The sequence below is a fragment of the Myotis nattereri genome (assembly GCF_964212035.1).
Source record: "Myotis nattereri genome assembly, chromosome: 3".
Taxonomy (NCBI): Eukaryota; Metazoa; Chordata; class Mammalia; order Chiroptera; family Vespertilionidae; genus Myotis; species Myotis nattereri.
This window is the reverse complement of record NC_138077.1, coordinates 3,532,444-3,552,541: the sequence shown is the minus strand read 5'-3', so window position 1 is coordinate 3,552,541 and position 20,098 is coordinate 3,532,444. Positions and strand designations below refer to the sequence as shown.

The window sequence follows — 20,098 nt, the reverse complement described above, 5'->3', positions numbered from 1 at the left end:
ACAGGGGCAGAGGTCCCGGAAGGAGGGGGGAGGGAAGAGTCCCAGAGGGAGTTTCCCTGGAGCTGTGAGGGGCACCAGAGGCTCCGAGAGCACGCTGACTGGCCTGCGTTAACTGGAACGTGCTGGCAAGGTCACGGGGGAACATATCTACGGCGACAGCTGTGAGGGCTGAAAACGAGGCATTTCTTACGCAGCTGAACGGTGCAAACACATGATTTTAATGGGCAGGAGCTAAATACACTCAGATGGCCTCTCCAAGCACCCACTGCTGATGGGCAATTATTGTTTTCAGAAAATACATTTTAGTTCTAAAATGTGGTACTAAAATAGACACTTTAAAGGAATGTGTGTGAAAGCTTAAAAATAATATCCAACCAGTTAGTTTGTAGAGAAACAGACTAGGCAGACCCATGTGTCTACGTCGACAAAGAGAATGACTCTTCATACTTTACTTCAACTTACAGATTTTGTGCAATCGTTAGATGATATATTAACTTTATTTTCTTTACATAAATTGAGGAAGAAACGTATAATTCAATCCACATATATTACAAGGCCTTTGGGGAAGTGGACTGGCTGCTCAGCAGGAAAGGACCTGAAGTCCGCATCCCAGCGGACTAGCGTGTCTGCCAAGCCTGCCTGGCTGCTTGCTCCCTGTGCAGAATCCGCTTCCGCTGAAGACTCAGTAAAGGGACAAAACCAGCTGTCTCGGAGGTTAACATTCCAGATGCTCCAGAAAATCGCACTCCACACACCCCTCCAGCTGTTTCAAGACCCTCGGGCTGTCCATGGCAGGGCCCTCCCGGAGGGGAGGACCTCGGGCGTCCGCGGGCGGCTTGCTCTGGGCTTTAAAAGCACAGTTTAGCGTCGTGAAGAACGGCACCAGCTGCCTCAGGCTGGACACCGAGTGCTGGCGCAGAAGAGGGAATCCGCTCTGCGTGGTGACCTCATCGGAGCGGCTGATTTCCTGGCGAAAACAAGCACAAAACAAAAAGACCATACAAAGGACATGTCTCAGCTCAGGGCTGGAGATCCCAGTGAAGTGCACGCGGGCGACAGTCCCAAGAGACGGTGCTTCATGCACCTCATGTCAGCTCTAAGGACAGCGGCAGACATGCAAAGGCTAGGTAGGTCTTCAAGCGACCTTTCCCGCCAGATTTCACCCAAAGCCCACCCCACGGGAGGCCCCTGCCCTCCTCTAAGTAATAAACTGCGTTGACATGACTGTTAGCCAGGGAGCCGTGCCTCTTAGCAGCTGGGATGGGAGAGTGACATGTAAATGAAAAACTGAAGATGGGATTTGTAACCATCTCCAAGTTTTAATACTCAGGTAAATTTTGAAAATGATTCCAAGTGACTAAAATCAGGTGGCGTGCTGACCTACGTCCCTTAGCCTTCTCCCGCCTTCCATGAGTAGGCATTTTGGAACGGAAAACACCTACCCCATATTTTAACTTGAGACGTTCTAGAATCCTCACGGTGTGGGGCGTGCATTCCTGCTGGCCCTCCTCCAGCTCTGCCGGGAGGGCGGGGCCCTCCGTGTCCACTTCGGGAACGAACGCCCACCTGTACCTGCGGGGAGAATGCGAGGTCAGCACGCTGCTCAGAGCCTCTTCGACAGCGTTACTGAGCTAAAATCCGTGCCATGCAGTTCTCCTGGGCAAAGTGTACAGATCAATGGCTTCTAGTATCGTGCAGAATTGTACATCCATCACCATAATCAATCTTAGGCTATTTTCATTACACTAAAAGAATTCCTGCTCACGCCCCCTCAGTCCCCTACACCCCTTCCATCTAGGCAACCACTCATCTAGTTTCTATGCCGCAGTTTTATTCTGGGCATTTCCTACCAATGGAATGACAGAGCACGGTCCGTGTGCCTGGCTTCTTTCCCTCACACGTGTTGTCGAGGCCCCTGCGTGGTGGCGGGAGCCAGTGCTCCCTTCGTATTTACCACTGAGTGACCCCGCTGCGCGACAGGCCTCACGTTACTTTCCACTCAGCACCTGATGGGCAGCGGGGCCGTCTCCTTTCTTTGCCTGTTAGGAATAGTGCTGCTCTGCATATTCATGTACATCAGCACCCACTTTGTAAAAAGTCTTTCTTTTTAAGAACAGTTTTAGGTTCACAGCAAAGCGGAACAGAAAGGACAGAGTTGCCAAGCACCCCCTCCCCCCGAGGCACGGCCTCCCCACTATCACATCCCCCACCGGAGCGGTGCACACGCACCATCACTACCCTGGGTCATGGTTCACCACGGGCTCCCTCTCGCTGCTGCTAGGCATCCCGTGAGTCTGGAGCAGCGGTTCTCAACCTGTGGGTCGCGACCCTTTCACAGGGGTCGCCTAAGACCACTGGAAAACACATATTTTCGATGGTCTTAGGAACGGAGACACCGCTCCTCTATCGGTCTCCAGGAGGGTCTGCCCACATGCAGATCTGCCCACATACGCGTACCCGGCGGATTAAAGGGCCGCGGCATTAGGAAGGCTGAGAACACTGGCAGGCTAATACACAGTGACACGTGCCATTGTTACAGTGAAAGCAGTTTTAGGGGTAAAGCAGGCAGGTTTAGGGAGCTATAGGAATGAAAAAGGTCCATGGGAAGGGATGAGACTTGAAGGCGCCAGGGTGTTTATCTTATTGTACAGAGGACAGAGAAATGCCCCAGGCAAATAGAAATACATCTGGGCTAAGCAAGGAAGACAGCCATAGCCCGAGGACAGACAGGGTCACTGGCCTGAGCATTAAAGTGACCATAAGTCAGGCCAAAAGCAGCCCTGACCTGAGGAGCGGGGAGGCTGTGAGATGCGGCTTCTCTGCCAGCACAGCTGGGAGAGCTGTACGATCAGTCAGCAGTGACCCCACCGACACAGGTAACCACACAGGAAAAGTGCAGGTGTTCGCGGCGTGGAAGCTGAGTACAGGGCTAAGGTCCCACGAAAGAAAAGGGGCTCTCCTGCCTGTTTAATGCCTCAAGACAGAGCGGCGGTCACCCTTCTCAGGGGCCCCTCTGTCCGTCCAGAGGGACAGAGTCTGAGGCTTAGAATTTACTTATTTATAAATATATTTTTATTGATTTCAGAGAGGAAGGGAGAGGGAGAGAGAGATAGAAACATCAATGATGAGAGAGCATCATTGATCGTCTTCTGCCTCCTGCACACCCCCCCCCCCACTGGAAATGGAGCCCACAACTGGGCATGTGCCCTTGACCAGAATCGAACCCGGGACCCTTCAATCCGCCGGCTGATGCTCTATTCATTGAGCCAAACCAGCCAGGGCTAGGCTTAGAATTGAGAATTAAGGTTTTGAGGAAGTGTCTGCTTGCAATACAGTTTCTGTACTTTTCACCTATCACCTTTGGTCTGTGGCTTCATTCTTCTAAAGCAATCACTCTGCTCAATAAAACCACCTACTCAATAGCACACACAGCAGTTTCACTGCCTGAAGAAGCCCGTGCTCTGCCTCCCTCCCCGACCCCGGGGCACCTCTGATCTTTCTACTCTCTTCCTGGTTTTGCCTTTTAAAGGATGTTATGTAGTTGGGATCACACAGCATGTAACCTTTTCACATCAGCTTCTTTCATGTGGTAACAAGCATTTAAGGACACACGTTTAACCACAAACATTCCCACATGATTACCCTCCTTAGTGGAATGGCACGAGAGGAGCGGTGTCTGGCATAAAACTAAATGATGAGCAGCTGTGTGAAGCCCACAGGAAATGTGAGCCAAGAGGGGCAGTGTGAATTAGAGATGGTATGCCCCAATCTATATATACAAATCTCTCTATATAAAAGGCTAATATGCTAAGTGTCCCTCCACCTGCCTGACCAGTCACTATGATGTGCACTGAACACCAGGGGGCAGATGCTCAACGCAGGAGCTGCTGTGACATGCACAGAGAAATGGCACCACTGACCTGGCGCCCACAAAGCAACACTCGGCTTTCCCCAAGTGGGACACAGGCCCCGCCACCACCCCAGAGCGACAGCCCACACTGGGGTGTTGCAGCCAACACTGCAGTTAAATATTTCACCCTTTGTTCTCCCTGTGTGATCTATAATAATAATCTGCTTTGTGTTGATATTTACTGCTGTGTTGCTGACAATTACTTGAAAGAGAAGTTGGGGTGCTTCACTGGGCTGGGAAAAGTTTGGCTAAATCAGAAAGCAGGCCTAATTAAGCAAGTTTATTCTCTATCTATAAAAGGCTAAGTTAACTCCCCCATGCACAATACACATAAAGCTCTCGCTGGCACCAATCACACACGTGTTTCCATCTGTCATTATTGATCGTGAATTTGGTTGACACTTCTATTATAGAGAAAGGGCGAATAGCGATATTAAAATATTTCTTCTAATTAATTTCCTTTCAATGTGCATGAGTCCGTGCACTGGGCCACTAGTTATTTAATGAAAAACTAAGACAATAAACAAATCTACACAAATGCAGTGAGGACCACCAGTGCGTAACTCCTGTTTTATAAGCATTTACTAGCAAAAAGCACCTAAACACACACACACACACACACACACACACACACACACATACGCACACCCATAACACACTGTGAGCCAAATTCACAAAACCACTGTGTCAGTAATCTGAACCTCAGTGTGCCAAGCGGGCTCATTGGCACCAGGAAGTGTACTGTGGCTTCTCACATGCTGTACAGGAAAGGCCCTCCTACCTCTAAGAGGACACGAGGTCTTATAGGACTTACGTCTGAAACAAGGGCATCTGGTCAGGTGGAAAAGAAAGTGCCGTGTCCAGGAATTTGCAAGCTGATAAATAGAAGATGAGTTCACTCTGGGGCATTTCCCCTATTGAGGGCCCGTTTCCGTCAGGAACTGAAACTTTTGTTTTGTTGATTTTATTGCTGTTTCTATAAATGTGCAGAGAAAGAAACTCGTTAGAAGCTCATTCGAATCTGCTGCAGTCCCTTTGCGGATGCAGCTATAACAGGGAAGTGCTGGGCCTCTCTGACTTTATCTGTTCAAGCGGCTTTGTTCGCATGGCCTTCAGGCAAATAGCTTTTTGCATACAGACACACTAATCATTAGAGGAATTCTGCTTGTGGCTTGAGTTTTACAAAAATGGCCCTTACCAGAAACTGCCTCTCCCAGGAGATAAGGAAAGTATGTATTGTTTATCAAAGATCTGCAGGAACTTCTGGTCTATAGACTAAGCACAACCTCTCCCCACCTATGCCTACAGTTGTCAATCACTTCTGCCCCTCCCACCTGTCCACCCCTTGACATAAAAGAAGCCTGAATTCTGCACTTTCTTAGGATGAATTTGAAGTACCATTAAATCCCATCTTCTAGGTTGGTGCCTTCTTGGTCAATAAACTTTCCTTACTCCAAACTCTGACGTTTTGACCTTTGGCCTTACGAACTTAGGACTGGTATCATAATGCCCATAAAGAGGGTTTTTCCTTTTAAGAAATGAGCAAAATAGCTGGTCCCTTCACAAGAACTTCAAGAAAATGGTACTTAGTGTGATGTTAGGTAACCCTACATCACAGAGTGACGTCCACTAACCTTCACGCATGTGCACAGGCCCTTCCTTACCTCAATGATTCCTCATCCTCTTTCAGATCGTCCTCGAGCTGTATGAATGCCTGAATCTTGAAAATAAAATGTGAATGCAAGTTACTATTCGAGAGAGATTAAATCTAGCTTAATGTCTAAAATACATTTGTCCATAAAAAGTAGCAAATAGAGCAAAAAAACCCAAAACGAAACAAACAAAAAAACCAATCAACAAAATGAAAAGATACCCCAACTGTTAAAGAGAAAACCACAGGACCAAAATGGCATCACTTGTGCTGAAGCCTGTGACACCAAACTTAGATTTAATACCAGGAGTAGCTGGGGTTGCAACCTCTTCCAAAAACACAATCCTAATCAGCCAGTCTGGAATTTTCTGGTCAACACCAATGAGGTCATCTGTCACAAGGGCCCTCACATTTCCCCAAAGAGCAAGCAATCTGCTTGCTAAAGCCCCTCCCACCCTGTGTCCTGGAATCCTTTCTCTTTCCTAAGAGCTCCTTGCCCCGCCCTGCCCGTATCTTCTGCTCTAAGTTTCTGGAGATCAGGTGGCCCAGCTCTTCCGGCTGCAGGAGGAAGGCACCCTTACAGAGATTCCCCTGCGGAGGGGAGCTTCTCCTATGTCTGCTGTGTCTTAGTTAACAAGCCTAAAATAATACTGATGCCAAAGAGGTACATGTTGGGGTAACAAATTCTGTCCCCCTATAACAACATAATGCCTCCCATTAACACTGCTGTATGGTTTATATGAAAGCTGTTGAGAGAGGAAATCCTAAGAGTTCTCATCACAAGGAAAAACTTTCTCTCCTTTACGTATCTATATGAGGTAACAAAAGCAACTGAACTTCGGTGGCAATCATTTCTCAACACATATAAATCAGATTACTATGCTGCACACCTTAAACTTATGTACTGCTGTATGCCCCTTATAGCTCAATAAAACTGGAAACCCCAGCATGTTCTCCCTCCCCGAGCATGCCCACACCTTTCTTCCCTCTCAGGATCCATGTCCCAGATTCTAAGGGACCCTGTGAGACTGGCAACCAGGGGAGCCATGGGCAGTGGCAGCTCATCCTGGGCTCAACCCCAAACTTGTCTTCAAGGCCCCCTTTTCTCTGACTTTCCAGTGAGCCAGAGCAGCCCCGCCTCAGCCCTCCTGTTGCTTCTTCTATCCTAGGCCCCTCCTTGTTTTACTGTGCCAGCTTTAATAAACATACCCTCAAAAAAACCAAACAAACCCCAAAACTCTTATGCTGTTTGTACAGTAACGTGCTGCACAGGCTGTGGCCTAGGAGCAGACCACAGCGGACAGCCAGGTGTGGAGCAGGTGTGCCATCTAGGTGTGTAAGAGCCTCTACGATGTCCACACAACCACGAACTCGCCTAGCGACTCACTTCGCAGAACGCATCCCCACTGTCAAGTAGCGCATGACTGTTCATGAGAAAGCATTTGTGAAAGCTCCACTTTGCTTGCAAGGGTAAGAATTTGTACTTACTAATTCAGAGACCATTATTGGCCACAGGGAAGTCAAATGCTGGGGAGATATTCTTAGCAGCAAAACTCTGAAAAAAAGAAACATCTGAGCAGCAACTAGGGGTGTCTGTCCAACTCTGAGATTGTCTGTCAGGCGTTCTAGGGAAAGAAGATATTTTCAAGATGTCACACAAATATGCAGTTTGGAGTTTCTCAGCAGACAAAAAGGAAAAATGGAATTGTCAATGCTTCAACATTTCCCAACCACCCAGGTAAGAAGCGGGTGCTGGGGAGATGTCTGTGCCCTGGTCTACCCGGCCTCCTCGTCCTTGGCCTTTGCTGAAGGAAGGGGTTCCCGTGGCTCTCATTCCCCTGCCACAGTGGAGGAGAAAGGCATGAACTTTTGGCTGACCAATGACCACCTAAATTTTCCCCTCAGAGTATGAAATATGAGGCACAGAAACCAAAGACGGGCCTTGGTGAGGGATGGGACCACAAGACCATATAGGTTGGTTGGTAGGTGACACTATATTTTGGTGGTGAGAAGTAGGAAGTGGAATGAGTGAATAAAATAGATTTATTCAATAAAGTGTATATTTAACACTCATGACAATTTTAATTCCTGCAGGGGAAAAAAGTGTTGTGAGTTCAACTCTGTAGCCCCTAACAGTCTTTCCCACTTGTTTACTGAAATAATTGTTGTACAATGTGATTTTCCCCGTAATTTAAGGTTTCTTAGGAACATAAACTGCCAGAGCAAACAGCTGAGCTACGGTCCTGCTGGTTGCGATTCCTGCAGCACTGCAGTGACACCTTCTCTGTATCTGAGCTCACTTGCTGGTGTTTTCTTATCGCCTTTGCAAGCACAAAGGATCATGCACAGCTCAGACACCTGCCAAGCACGCTGGCATTTAAATGAGTGTTTCTGTTTCTGGTTCCGGACAAGATGGAGTAAGTATATTACGTTCTATTTCTCTCTTTAACGGAAATTTTAAAAAACCACCCTTGAACAAAATACATAAACCAACCAGCAGAAAACTGAAAGGTGAGGGATAGGGGGCAGGACTGGCTAGGAACCTGGGGACTCAAGGAATGACCTGGAGGTGAGGTCCGTGGGGTTAAACTTTATTTATTTATTTATTTATTTTTAATATATCTTTTATTGATTTTTTACAGAGAGGAAGGGAGAGAGATAGAGAGTTAGAAACATCGATGAGAGAGAAACATCGATCAGCTGCCTCCTGCACATTTCCCACTGGGGTTGTGCCCGCAACCCAGGTACATGCCCTTGACCGGAATTGAACCTGGGACCCTTCAATCCGCAGGCCGACGCTCTATCCACTGAGCCAAACCGGTTTCGGCTAAACTTTATTTTTTTTAAGTTTCATTCCGGCCGGGGCAGATGCCAGTCTCTGAACAAGGGCATCCGGATGTGGGCACAGAGCTCATCCGTGCAGGACCCTGCGGAAGGGATGGGAACTGCGCTGTGCACCTGGGGAGCCGACTCACGCAGCTTAAAGGGAACAGTGTCGCCTCCAGGTCTTCCCGGTCCCCAACCAGGGCCTCTGAGGGGGTGGCTTCTTACCTTGTATCAGGGGAAGGTACAGGTGGTACTGGTCGAGTTCGCCACTGAAGACAGCAAAAGCCTGACGCTTTAGCAGCATGGCTTTCTGCTCAAAACTTGGGAACAGTTTTAAGGAACTGCTCTGCATGCCTAGCATAAACACAGGACATAAGTCCCATTTAGTGAGAAATGATAGGAAATTCATACTAGTGCAATTCTTACTTCCCTGGTGAAAAACCATGATCTTGATTAAGTAAAGGCATGTGGTAATTACTTGCATATTTATTGGTAAAAATACTTATTTCTTTAGGAAAAAACTGGTATTTATTGATTTCAGAGAGAGGAAGGGAGCGGGAGATAGGAACAACGATGAGAAACAACACATGCCTGGGTGGATGGCATGCGCCCTGACTGGGAACTGAACCAGTAGCCTCCTGGCACATGGGCATATGCTCAACCAATTGAGCCATCCTGGCTGGGCCAAATACTTATGTCTTTAGTGAGTCTTAGTGATAAGGGATTAGAAGATACCTCCTATAAATTATGGTAAACTTATAATGACTCTGTAATGTATTTCTCCACAATAAAGCTGCAAAAGGGCTTTGCTAAGGAACGCTGCCAACACCGGGAGCCGGGAAGGCTCCCTCGTCTGGTCCTGACGTACTGCACTCATCACACCGCAGTCTGCGGCTCAGGTGGTGCCATGAAGGTGCAAGTGGGGCTCTGAACTACATGGGCAAAGCTGATGACAGTGGCGTCGGTCCCTCAAAGTGTGACTTACGTGCAAGTAACAGAGAACTCACTCATTAAATCTTTAAACATTGTTTTCTCATGAGTCAGAAGATGGTCAATAATGGACTTCCAACTGGATATTTAAAAAAAGCAAAATTAGTTAAATATGCAAAAGATGACATTCTGATTAAAAGCATCAAGAAAAGACCATGCCCCTTTAAGATCTATTAAAAACCACATTCTGGAAAGTTAGTGAAAGGAGTTTTTATATGAGGGAGCTAAGCAAGAGCTTTCCATTTATAAGCGTGACAGGCCATAACTAACGGAATGAGTAACACGGAGTGGCGAGTAACTCCCAGTTCCCACAACAGAAAACATGAACTGTCAGGTACGCTGGCTTTTCCGAGGTTGCCCTTAAATACGTTCACACTTGTGTGGATGGGAAGAACGGGAGCAGTGAAGACAAATACGTGTCTTCCAGTGGGCCCCCCAAAGGGCAACAGGGTTATAGGGTGCAAGCCACTGCTCTGGTGGTGGCAGGGCAAACTCCCAGGCCACACAAAGCGAGCTGACCAATCTCCGCCCTCCTCCTTCGTTAGCGAAGACACGCTCAGCCACGCCAGGAGGACAGCACTGGGCGGTTTGGTGACCTCCGAGAAAAGGCGCGGGAAGGTCACCTCGCAGCTGGATCTCCACGGACCTCAGCGTCCGCGCAGGGCCGGGCACTGCAAGGCCAGTGAGGCCTCGCCAGTGTGAGTGGGGAAGGGCAAGGCCGGGCAGTGCCTGATAGTCCGTGGCTCCCACAGTAAGCCTTCAGAGTAATACTATCTCTTCACTGGAATTCTTTTAATAAAAAAAGCACCTTCGTATTTTTAAAAAACTTAATTCTTGCCCCAGGAATACCCAGTGAGACGGGTTGGTGACATGTCCCAGTATTGGGGCTGATGCTAACTCTGCTGCTGTCTCAGGTGTGGAATGATTTACGAGACGACTTCCCAGGTGGGGACTGAGGACATGGGATAGGACGGCGTCCTTACTGCGCACAGGACGTGTCCATCTGGAAGAAGGCAGGGTCCAGGAACAAGTCCAGCACTTCCTTCTTCCAGGCCCGCTTCGTGTAGGCGTAGCCGCTCAGAGAGCTCAGCAGCTGGGCGCCCGCCCGGAAGCTGGGCATGTTGTAGGCACTAAATGGGGCGGCAGGGGAGGGGTGAAGGTCAGAGGCTGCCCAGGAAAGCCACCGGCTGCATTGCCCATACCCTGCTGTCCCGCACAGATGGAGGGTGCGCAGGCGCGGCACCTGTGGTTGCGCAGGTACGGGAACACGTAGTAGAGCAGGCGGGAGACCAGCGGCACGGCTTTCTCCTTCTCGTCGCTGCGGTAGACCATGTCCAGGAGAGGCGCCAGAACCTGGAGCGGGGTGGCGAGACCAGAGGAATCTTCTGAACCAAGGGAGGGCAAGAAGGTAGTCCTCAAGGTGTGAACAGCCTAACACAGTGATGGCGAACCTATGACACACGCGTCAGAGGTAACACGCAAACTCATTTTTTTGGTTGATTTTTCTTTGTTAAATGGCATTTAAATATATAAAATAAGTATCAAAAATATACATCTTGGTTTTACTATGGTTGCAAATATCAAAAAATTTCTCTATGTGACACAGCACCAGAGTTAAGTTAGGGTTTTTCAAAATGCTGGCACGCCGAGCTCAAAAGGTTCGCCGTCACTGGCCTAACAGGGACCTCCCGGTGCAGCTGGAGGCCGAGACCAGGGAGCCCTCCTGGGACGCGCAGCCCACACACCCTGGCTCCTGAGAAGACATCTTCCCAAAGGTTCAGGATGCAATCACTTCCGTAGGGATGACGGTCAGGCGTGTGCTTACCTCCGCCAGCAGAGAGAGGGCCTGCACGCTGTACACCGAGGGGGCGGACGCGGACACCATGGCCGAAGCAGCGGCAGCAGCATCTGCTAACAAAGGAGCATCTGTGTGTGACCATGATGGATGGGTCGCCACTGAGCCCTCATGAACGGGAGTCATGAGCCCCCAGCTTTCACACTGATTATGTACAGGGATGTAACGTAGGTATTCTTCTCTGTCAACACGCTCCATTTCAGCACCACACCATCTGTCTATTTTGATCAAATACATTAGCACCGACTGTCTTCCTTCGCATGTCCAGTCTCGGCATCATTCTTGGAACTTCCACCTTCCTTTGGATGATGTACTGAACACCCTGGCCTCTGAGCCCTTGACATTTTCTCTTCCAAAAATCTGTTACTCTGCTCAGCCAGCCATCATACCCTTGGCCTCACAATTTCCAAAAGCTCCATTTCCAGCATCTTGATAGGACCATTTTGTTTGTTTGTTTGTTTTTGTTAATCCACACCTGAGGATATTTTTCCCATTGATTTTTTTTAGAGTGGGAGAGAGAGAAACATCGATGTGAGACAGACTGCCTGCCTCTTGTATGTGCCCTGACTGGGCCAGGGATCGAACCTACAACCCAGGTACATGCCCTTGATTGGAAATCGAACCAACAGCCCTTTGGTGGGAGAGCCAACGCACTCACCACTAAGCCACACAGGCCAGATCGAACCATGTCTTTTTATCTTTCCTGCTCACATACTCCTGGAACCCTGCTCTGGCAAATCCTGAATCCGTGTACAGGCCTCCAACCCCTGAGTCTACCACCCTAACTGCCCAGCAACTCCTCCAGGACTTCACTGCTCTACCTCCCCCACTACGCCCCATGGTCTAGCGTCGACCTCGCAAACATCCTTAACTCTCTTGCTTCTCTCCCTCTGAAGTTCCCACCTGGAGAAACGAAATGCTGGCTAGGTAGCCTAGGTAGTTCTGTGTAGCTAAATGCTCTGAAACGATCCTGCTTTATTTCATGGGCATGAAACGCAAAAGACCCGATGCTACCAGGTAATCCCGCCACATGCTCTGTGGCACATGCTGCTTTCCACTCTGCGACACAATTCTTCCACATGCTCCCCCCACAGCCCTCACCACCCTCCCTCCTCAGCTGACAACCTCCCTGCATACATCATGGAGAAGACACCTATGTTGAGTCAATCGTTGATTATCATCTTCCGCGCCCCCACACGAGTGCAGACCCTGCCCACTTTGTTTGCTGTGGTGCCAGTGTCCAGGACACAGCGCGTGGCACATACTAGACACGTGCCTACACATGAGAACCTGCACGCCCACGGCACGCACAAAATCTTTCAGAGGAGAAAATCACGCCACTTTGAAGGCCCAGTCTGTTTCCTGAGTTACAGGGCTGATGTGTAAACTGGGTTTGCATCCAAGCACTCCGATTTCTGGTACTCTATATTTTGCAAGTTAAGTCTTACTGAAAAGCTCAAGGTTCACCTCAAGCTTTAGAAAGCTATGATTTCTAAAATACATAAGTAAATAAAATCGGGCAATTACTACAGCATTGTCTTGAGGTTAAAGTTCATTATTGCACCAAAGCCAGGCCCAATCCCGCCACTGGACACAGCTGAGTGGTGGAGACGCAGGTCAATCTCTAACCTTACACACTACACACGGCAGAAACCTGAGGACAAATCAGCCAGGGGATACACGGGCTCTTTTCCTCGAGAAGAGCCACCAGCACCGCTGCGAAGGCATGATTGCTGGTTTACATCAGCCAGTGATGGGATCCCAGGTACTGCTGGGGTCCAACCCCAGCAGATGCCATATATGCCAGGTCCCTTGAAACAGCAAGCATGGACCGGCCCCCACCAAGGTACAGTATCTCGTGCAAACCACGAAATAGTTGTCAGACGAACATGGCAGGAGAGATGGGCGGTGGCACCACTGTGTCCAGCACACGCCCTCCCTCCTCCTGGGAGCAGAACCTGCTTTCGGGCGGGAGCCCAGTTCTCCAGGCGCCGTGCACCAACCCCCCCCCCCCCCCCGGCCCCCGCTCTGTCAGCCTCACAGGACTTGACTAACCTCATCTGGGCACCGCGCCTGCCGTGCCTAAAACAGGTATCAAACCTGGCTTTTCACTTGAGGCAAACAGTTTTGTGCTGTTTTTGGATTTCTGATCCGTATACTTGTCTAATTCAGACTCTTCTAGAACGTCTGGCTGACCGGTGGGCCTGCAGCAGACGATGAGTCTCCCGACCATTTTCCTAGGCGGCTTTAAGTAGTAACAAGGCTGGGTGTGCCTAGTCTATGTGACCTCCCTTTTCAAGTCTCCACATGCAGACGATGATGAAACACGAGGGCCCTGAGAGGCAAGGGTGTGTAAGCCAGAAATGAAATACACAAAGTCACCTGCCTGACAACAGTTTGCTGGTTTACTGTTTCCACAGTCTCTCCCCGCCACCCACCCCCAAACCCCACTTCCTATGTTTTCTAATCCCACAAAGATTTCTATCACTGAGTCTTGGGAAGATCCTTCCTGGACCCACGCAGGCTCAGTGGGGGGTTAACAGTCACCGGGACACTGTTAGTGGCATCTGCTGTTTGTTACACATCCGACTTGTGCTGTGAGGAGTGAAAGCAGAGTTTACTTTTAAGGAAAAACTAGACCCGCCAGCGGGCAGCGGGCACCACTTTCTGACCTTCTACACCTACCGCACACATCCTCCTCGGCGTCCGAGTCCTCCAGGGCGATCTGAGGCTGCGCCTTCACCTCCAGGTTTCTGCTCAGCCAGCTGGTTTGTTCTAGGGAAGAGCCAGCAATGTTCGCCACGGCGTCCAGGATTTTTTGAGTGACTTCCTGGGAGGAATCGGGAGACAGAGGAAAGGAAGTTCGTTATGAAAAAGAATCTAAGAGCCCGAAAGAGCATTATCCAGTAGAAATACAACGCAGCCACCACTGTGAGCGTGTGGGTAAGATTACATTTTCAGGGGTCGCGTTAAAAGGGAGTTGAAAGAAACCAGTTGGTAATGCTGAACCCAACATGTCCAAAACCTTCCAACATGTACTCAGTACAGAGTTACTGATGGCAGTTTGCATTCTTTTGGGACTGTCTTTGACAGCGGTGTGATTTTACACTGACAGCACCAACTCAGAGGGACCACCTCTCAAGGGTTCAAAAGCCACACGTGGCAGTGACCACGGCACTGGCCGACGGAGCTAAAACAGCGTAAACATAATGTCACAGCTGCACAGAGCTTCCAGCGGATTGCTTTTCTTTAGAACCATGGGTTCTTGCTAGAGATGCACCTTTCAACAATAACACAAGGAACAAGATTAAAGAAGTTCAGTGGACTCGACGGGGGTGGGAGGAGGAGGAGGCATCCAGGTCAGTACGGTCAGCGAAGCGCCTGCTCAGGTAGCTGGGCTCACGGGACAGGACCCTGGCAGGTTTCTCGGGCCAGCGTCACCAAGCGTCGCCGGTGAAGCGCGGCTGTGGGTCCTTGATACCTGAGGACTGCACAGCCCTGACGCCACTGTGAGCCCGGCAGTTGTGTTTGCATGACGGGAGAGCACGCCTGCCTGCCTGCCTGCCTGCCAAGGGGCGAGGAGGGTGCACGAGTCCAAAGCTCTGAAGGGGGAGGGGCTGGCTCCAGGTCAGGGGCCTGCACGCTCATGATGATGCTTCTCCACAGGTGGAAGCCGAAGGAGCCACCTGGGCCTCCAACCAATGCTTTACTGCATCTTATGCGGCAGCGGTTCAGAACTGGGGCCTGCAGAAACCTTTCACACATGCCTGGGATCCGAACCATCAGCAAGAACAGCACCAAAGCCGCAAACATACACCCCAGCTGCCCTGGCCGGGGAGCTCACTTGGTTAGAGTGTCCTCAGGGATGCCAAGGTTGTGGGGTGGATCCCCAGTCAGGGCACGTACAAGAATCAACCAATGAATGCATCAATAACTGGAACAACAAACTAGTGCTTCTGTTTCTCTCTTTTTCTTTCTCTCTCTCAAATCAATAGATAAAAATTAAAAAACTAAATAACAACCAAACAAAACCCACATATACCCTAGCTTACATCAAAGCCTTTGACTAAAAAAGCCCTTTAAAAGTACCTATACTGGCCCTAGCTGGTTTGACTCAGTGGCTAGAGTGTTGGCCTACAAACTGAAGGTTCCCAGGTTCAATTCTAGCCAAGGGCACGTACCTCAGTTGCAGGCTCCCAGCCCTAGTTGGGGGCACGTGGGAGGCAACCAATCAATGTCTCTCTCACATTGGTGTTTCTCTCTGTCTCTCCCTCTCGCATCCACTCTCTCTAAAAATCAATGGAAAAAATATCTTCGAGTGAGGATTAAAAGTCCCTATACTGGCTGAAAAATAACGAATTTCTAACTCCATCATTATGTCTGTTTATAGTTGCATTGCACTCTAAAGAGAAGATTTTCCTTCTCCTCTGGGTGAGTTTTACCTTAATTTTCAGCATTTTGAAATTCCCTGTGATTATGTGTTGCTTTAATTGGGTTTAGGGGGTTGGAGGAGAGAAAGTGTTTAAGGAAAAAAATCCATGCATAGAGATAGGCTTTTTATTGCAATCATGCTTCAGGCGAGTTCCACTTGCACCTGCGCAGTGGGAGAGGGCAGCTAGCACCTTCCCTGGCAGGTGCTCAAGCTAAACCCGGAACCTCCACAGGGAGGTCAAGCCCTCTGAAGGCAAAAGGAGGAAGTGAGGCCTGAGCACAGGTGCAGATCCAGGTCCGATTCTGCCCGGTGCTGATTCTCTACAACGCAACCCTCAAAGGATGCACAGCCCTTGGGGAAGGTAGCAACCCGCCACTTTCCACACAGACCTGCAGGTCCCTCTGATCCTTCTTGCTCTCCAGGCTGGGCGTGCGCGTCACGAAGTCGTTGAGCATGCTGTGGGGTGACAGTCAGCGTCAGGCCGGGAATGTGCAGGCATCACCCTCCCAGCAGAACCCGCGGGGATGTGAAGGCTGGACACGCACCTAAGAAGCAGGAAGTACCCCGGGGGGGCCAGGTTCAGCTGCGCGGACTCCCTCAGCACGCCCAGCAGCGAGGGGAAGTTCTCCTGCAAGGTTGTCGCTGGGAGCCTACGTCCAAACACAGGAAAGAAACCGGCCGTGAGCAAGTCAAAACCAAACGCTCTCACAGCAGACTTTCGGTCCAGACGGTCGGAAAGCGGGGGAAGGAGGCGTAGCTGACTGATCTGTTCCTTCTTTTTTCGGTTACAACAGACACGTGCGCCAGGCCTCCCCTAAGGCTTTGCTGGCAGCGTGTTCAGCACACGGCACACGGGTTTTATAATGTCAGCTGAGATCCTGCAGGAGGAAGAGGAGGGCCCAGGGCATTCCCACGCCTCGGGAAGGAGTCAGGACCCCACCGAGGCATTTCCTGCGCTAAGTAAGGCTCCGGTCGTGAAGCCGAGAGGCGCAGCTGTCATCTGCAAGCTCTGCAGGAGGAGAAGGGGTGGGGGGCTGCACTACCTTTGGATGAAAACATAGCAGAACTGCAGCACAGGGACGTCCACGAGCGGCGACTTCTGAAAAGTAAAGCGAAACCCGTTACCCAAGTCGGTGGGAAGGGAATTCAAACAGAGGAGCGGACTCTGCACCCTAAGGAAGCAGGGGTGAGCCAGAGTCTTTAAACAGAGTAACAGCCGTGAAAGCATCCCCCACGTGCAACACAAATAAAGGCATCCCACGAGGTCCTAACCACCAGTGCCGCTAGCACACTTGCAGGGAGCCCCTCTCTGTGACCTGCTTTCTGATCAGCTCTTAGCAAGTGCGCGGGGAAAGTGGACATTACCACTGACCCTCCCCCGACAGAGAGCTGGGGGCCGGGGCCGACCCTTCTGAACACCTGGGACCAGCGACCGACAAGGGAAATGAAAACTTCTCGTTCTCAGCTCAAGGACCCCTCAGAGTCAGCCCAGGCAACTTTCCCAAATCTCCAGTGGCTGGAGTCACTCAGGCAGTGGTTTCCTCCGGGCTTGGGGACAGCTCTGTGTAGAAATTATAGAGTTGAGCTAATTAACCGACTAACCACAAAACGTTAAGTTTGTCCTTTGAGCAGCCAAAAACCAGCCGAGCAGTTACAATCAGTGCTGTTGTTTTTTGAGCCTGGAGGCAGAAGTTGCAAAAACTTGCAGAAATTCAAATAACGCGAGGGAAGCACACCTACGCATGCCTCCTCCGTCTGTACAAAGGCTGTCGCGGAGCCCGCCAGGGCGGAAGGTCTACTCCAGACGCCGAGACCCGCTCAGTCACCATGCAGGTCCAGCAGGAACCCATGGCCCTCCACCCGCTGCGCTCCTCCAGGGCCAAGTTACTCCACATTTATGAGCCACAGTGAAAGGTAACAAGACGCCAGACACTCATGGGGAGCCCACCGACCTCCGACAGACAAGCGCCGTGGAGTCCCACGGCCAGAGCTTGCTCACCATCCCGAGTGATGACCTCAATATCTAAAGGCAATATTCCTTGCTCAAACCGGTTTGGCTCAGTGGATAGAGCATCGGCCTGTGGACTCAAGGGTCCCGGGTCCGATTCCGGTCAGGGGCATATACCTTGGTTGCGGGCACATCCCCAGTAGGGAGTGTGCAGGAGGCAGCTGATCGATGTTTCTCTCTCATTGATGTTTCTAACTCTCTATCCCTCTCCCTTGCTCTCTGTAAAAAATCAATAAAATATATTAAAAAAAATAAAGGCAATATTCCTTTTTTTTCTTATAAAAATGTCTATTGTGGTAAATATACATAAAATTTACCATCTTTGCCATATTTTAAGTGTACACAGTTCAGTGGTTTCAGTACGTACAGATTTTGGGGCAACCATCACCACCATCCATCCGGAACTATTTCATCTTCCCGAAATGGAACAACAACCAGGTTACCTTTGCACAAATCAGAACTGCGCTCAGCTCTCTCACCTATCGCTGTGGTTACTAAATAAAATCCGTCTTTACCACCTTTAACTAGTGTCTGGCTTTATCTGTGATGCGCTTCAGGCTGCAAATTCCTTGAAGCAGGTGCCACTGCCTCTCAGGAAAGGTGTCCTTTTGGACGCAGGTACCTGATTGGAACCAGTCCTGGGCAGGCGCCTGCAGCAGGGAGCAAGGACAGAAGATGGTCCCTGGCCGTGTTCCGTCTCCCACCTTCACACAGCACACCGAAGCCTTCGGGGCACAGCTCACCCATCTCCCCAAAGCCCAGTGAGAGCACCTGCATTTTACACCCCCAATTCCTAGTTGCTCTTGCGAGCCGTTTTCCTCCCCAATACATTTATAAGACATGGCATTAGGAGAATGGTCCGAGTTCATGGGGAGGCCCCCCAGGCTACTGACCTGGTCCCCCCGGATCTGCGGCCTCCTCACCACCTCCTTCACCAGGTGCAGCACCGTGTCTGTCTGCAGGGTGCTGAGTGCACACATTAGGTCGACGAGGGTGAGCTGGAACGCGCTTGCCACAGGGACTATCTAGCAAGAAAAAAACAGAGAAGACAAAAGTAAGAGTGATGCACTAGGGATCCTATAAGAGTTGCCCTGGAGAAAGAGATTTCTTTTAATCTTTTAAGTATTTAAAGGAAAACTGGGTCAGGACTGTTGGTGGGAATAAAGAGAGAGTTAAGCATTTAATCACAACGTAACCAGTATCTGATACAAATTAGGACCAAAAGGTGAATTTGATGACAGGGGAGTGAGACTGGTATGTTCAAGCTTAGAAAGCATTTTAGAACAGAAACACATAATGTGAAGGAAACAGGCTAGCATATGACCCAGACAAGCCCGGCCGGTGTGGTTCAGTGGTTGAGTCGATCCAGGCAGCAAGAGGTCACCCGACTGATTCCCGGTCAAGGCACATGCCCGGGTTGCTGGCTCCATCCCCAGCAGGGGGCGTGAAGGAGTTGGCCAATAGATGTTGATGTTTCCCTCTCATCGATGTTTCTATCTCTCTCCCTCTCCTTCCTCTCTCTCTAAAAATCAATTAAAAAAAACACGTATTTTTTAAAAAAGACATGGCCCTCTAGATCCAAAGGCAGGAAGAAAACCCGGTAAATCAGGTGTGGGAAGCCCTGATGTGGGAAGTGCACGATGATGCTAGAAGTCTGCACTCCATGGTCATGTGCACTTGGAAGTATCAGGTTAATCACCAGGGAAGGACCGCACAGGTGCAAAGCCGTGTGCCTGTGCTGAGCCGCCAGCCACCCTCGCCTCCCCAGGGAGCAGGAGCCCACGCTGGGCACTGAGAGAGTGTCCGGGATGGGAAGACCCTCTGAGGGAGGGACAAGGTAGGACCCTGGATGGTCAAGAGCCGGAGAGAAGGAAGAGGACTGCTGGTTTCGCACAGACAGGTAAACCGAGCCCTGGAGGATCTCCGGATGGACCAGTCAGCAGGTAAAGAATGGATGACATGCAAACTCCAGTTTGGGCCCAGGAATGTGATGATGTGGATCTTCCTTACCACCACGGACAAGTGTTATTTCCACAAACTAAAAAGCCTGACATTAACTACGGACTTGGGCAGGAAGGATGTGTCCCTGGGGAATGCTGACAGTGGGAGGCTGCCTATGGGAGGGGAGTGTATGGGAACTCTCTGTACCTTCCTCTCATTTTGTTGTGAATCTAAAACTGCCCTAAAATAAAACCTTTAAGAAAATGATTTAGTCCTGGCTGAATAGTTCAGTTGGTCAGAGAGTTGTCCCAATAGGTCACGACTGCAGGTTTGATCCCTGGTCAAGGTACACACAAGAGTCAACCAATGAATGCATGAATAAGTAGAAAAACAAATTGATGTTTCTCTCTCTCAAAATCAATCAATTAAAGAAATTTTTTTAGTGATTTGAAAAAAAGCTGTAAGATGCTATCACAACCAGGGAA

General features: G+C 49.9%; 1 protein-coding gene across 1 annotated transcript in view; it reads right to left on the bottom strand.

Moving 5' to 3' along the window:
* Nucleotides 1–478: 478 nt before the first annotated feature.
* The window catches only part of DOP1B (DOP1 leucine zipper like protein B), a 61,302-nt gene continuing 41,682 nt past the window's right edge, over nucleotides 479–20,098 (bottom strand). Inside the window, exons 23-37 of the mRNA XM_081086425.1 lie at nucleotides 18,566–18,697; nucleotides 16,708–16,763; nucleotides 16,210–16,314; nucleotides 16,054–16,120; nucleotides 13,918–14,062; nucleotides 11,203–11,285; nucleotides 10,621–10,730; nucleotides 10,361–10,507; nucleotides 9,395–9,456; nucleotides 8,613–8,741; nucleotides 7,050–7,186; nucleotides 5,575–5,630; nucleotides 4,725–4,886; nucleotides 1,443–1,572; nucleotides 479–967 (exon numbers count right to left, since the gene is read on the bottom strand). Coding sequence (XP_080942551.1) covers nucleotides 716–967; nucleotides 1,443–1,572; nucleotides 4,725–4,886; nucleotides 5,575–5,630; nucleotides 7,050–7,186; nucleotides 8,613–8,741; nucleotides 9,395–9,456; nucleotides 10,361–10,507; nucleotides 10,621–10,730; nucleotides 11,203–11,285; nucleotides 13,918–14,062; nucleotides 16,054–16,120; nucleotides 16,210–16,314; nucleotides 16,708–16,763; nucleotides 18,566–18,697 — 1,773 coding nt within the window. The 3' untranslated portion in view covers nucleotides 479–715. The remainder of the gene's footprint in view (nucleotides 968–1,442; nucleotides 1,573–4,724; nucleotides 4,887–5,574; nucleotides 5,631–7,049; nucleotides 7,187–8,612; nucleotides 8,742–9,394; nucleotides 9,457–10,360; nucleotides 10,508–10,620; nucleotides 10,731–11,202; nucleotides 11,286–13,917; nucleotides 14,063–16,053; nucleotides 16,121–16,209; nucleotides 16,315–16,707; nucleotides 16,764–18,565; nucleotides 18,698–20,098) is intronic.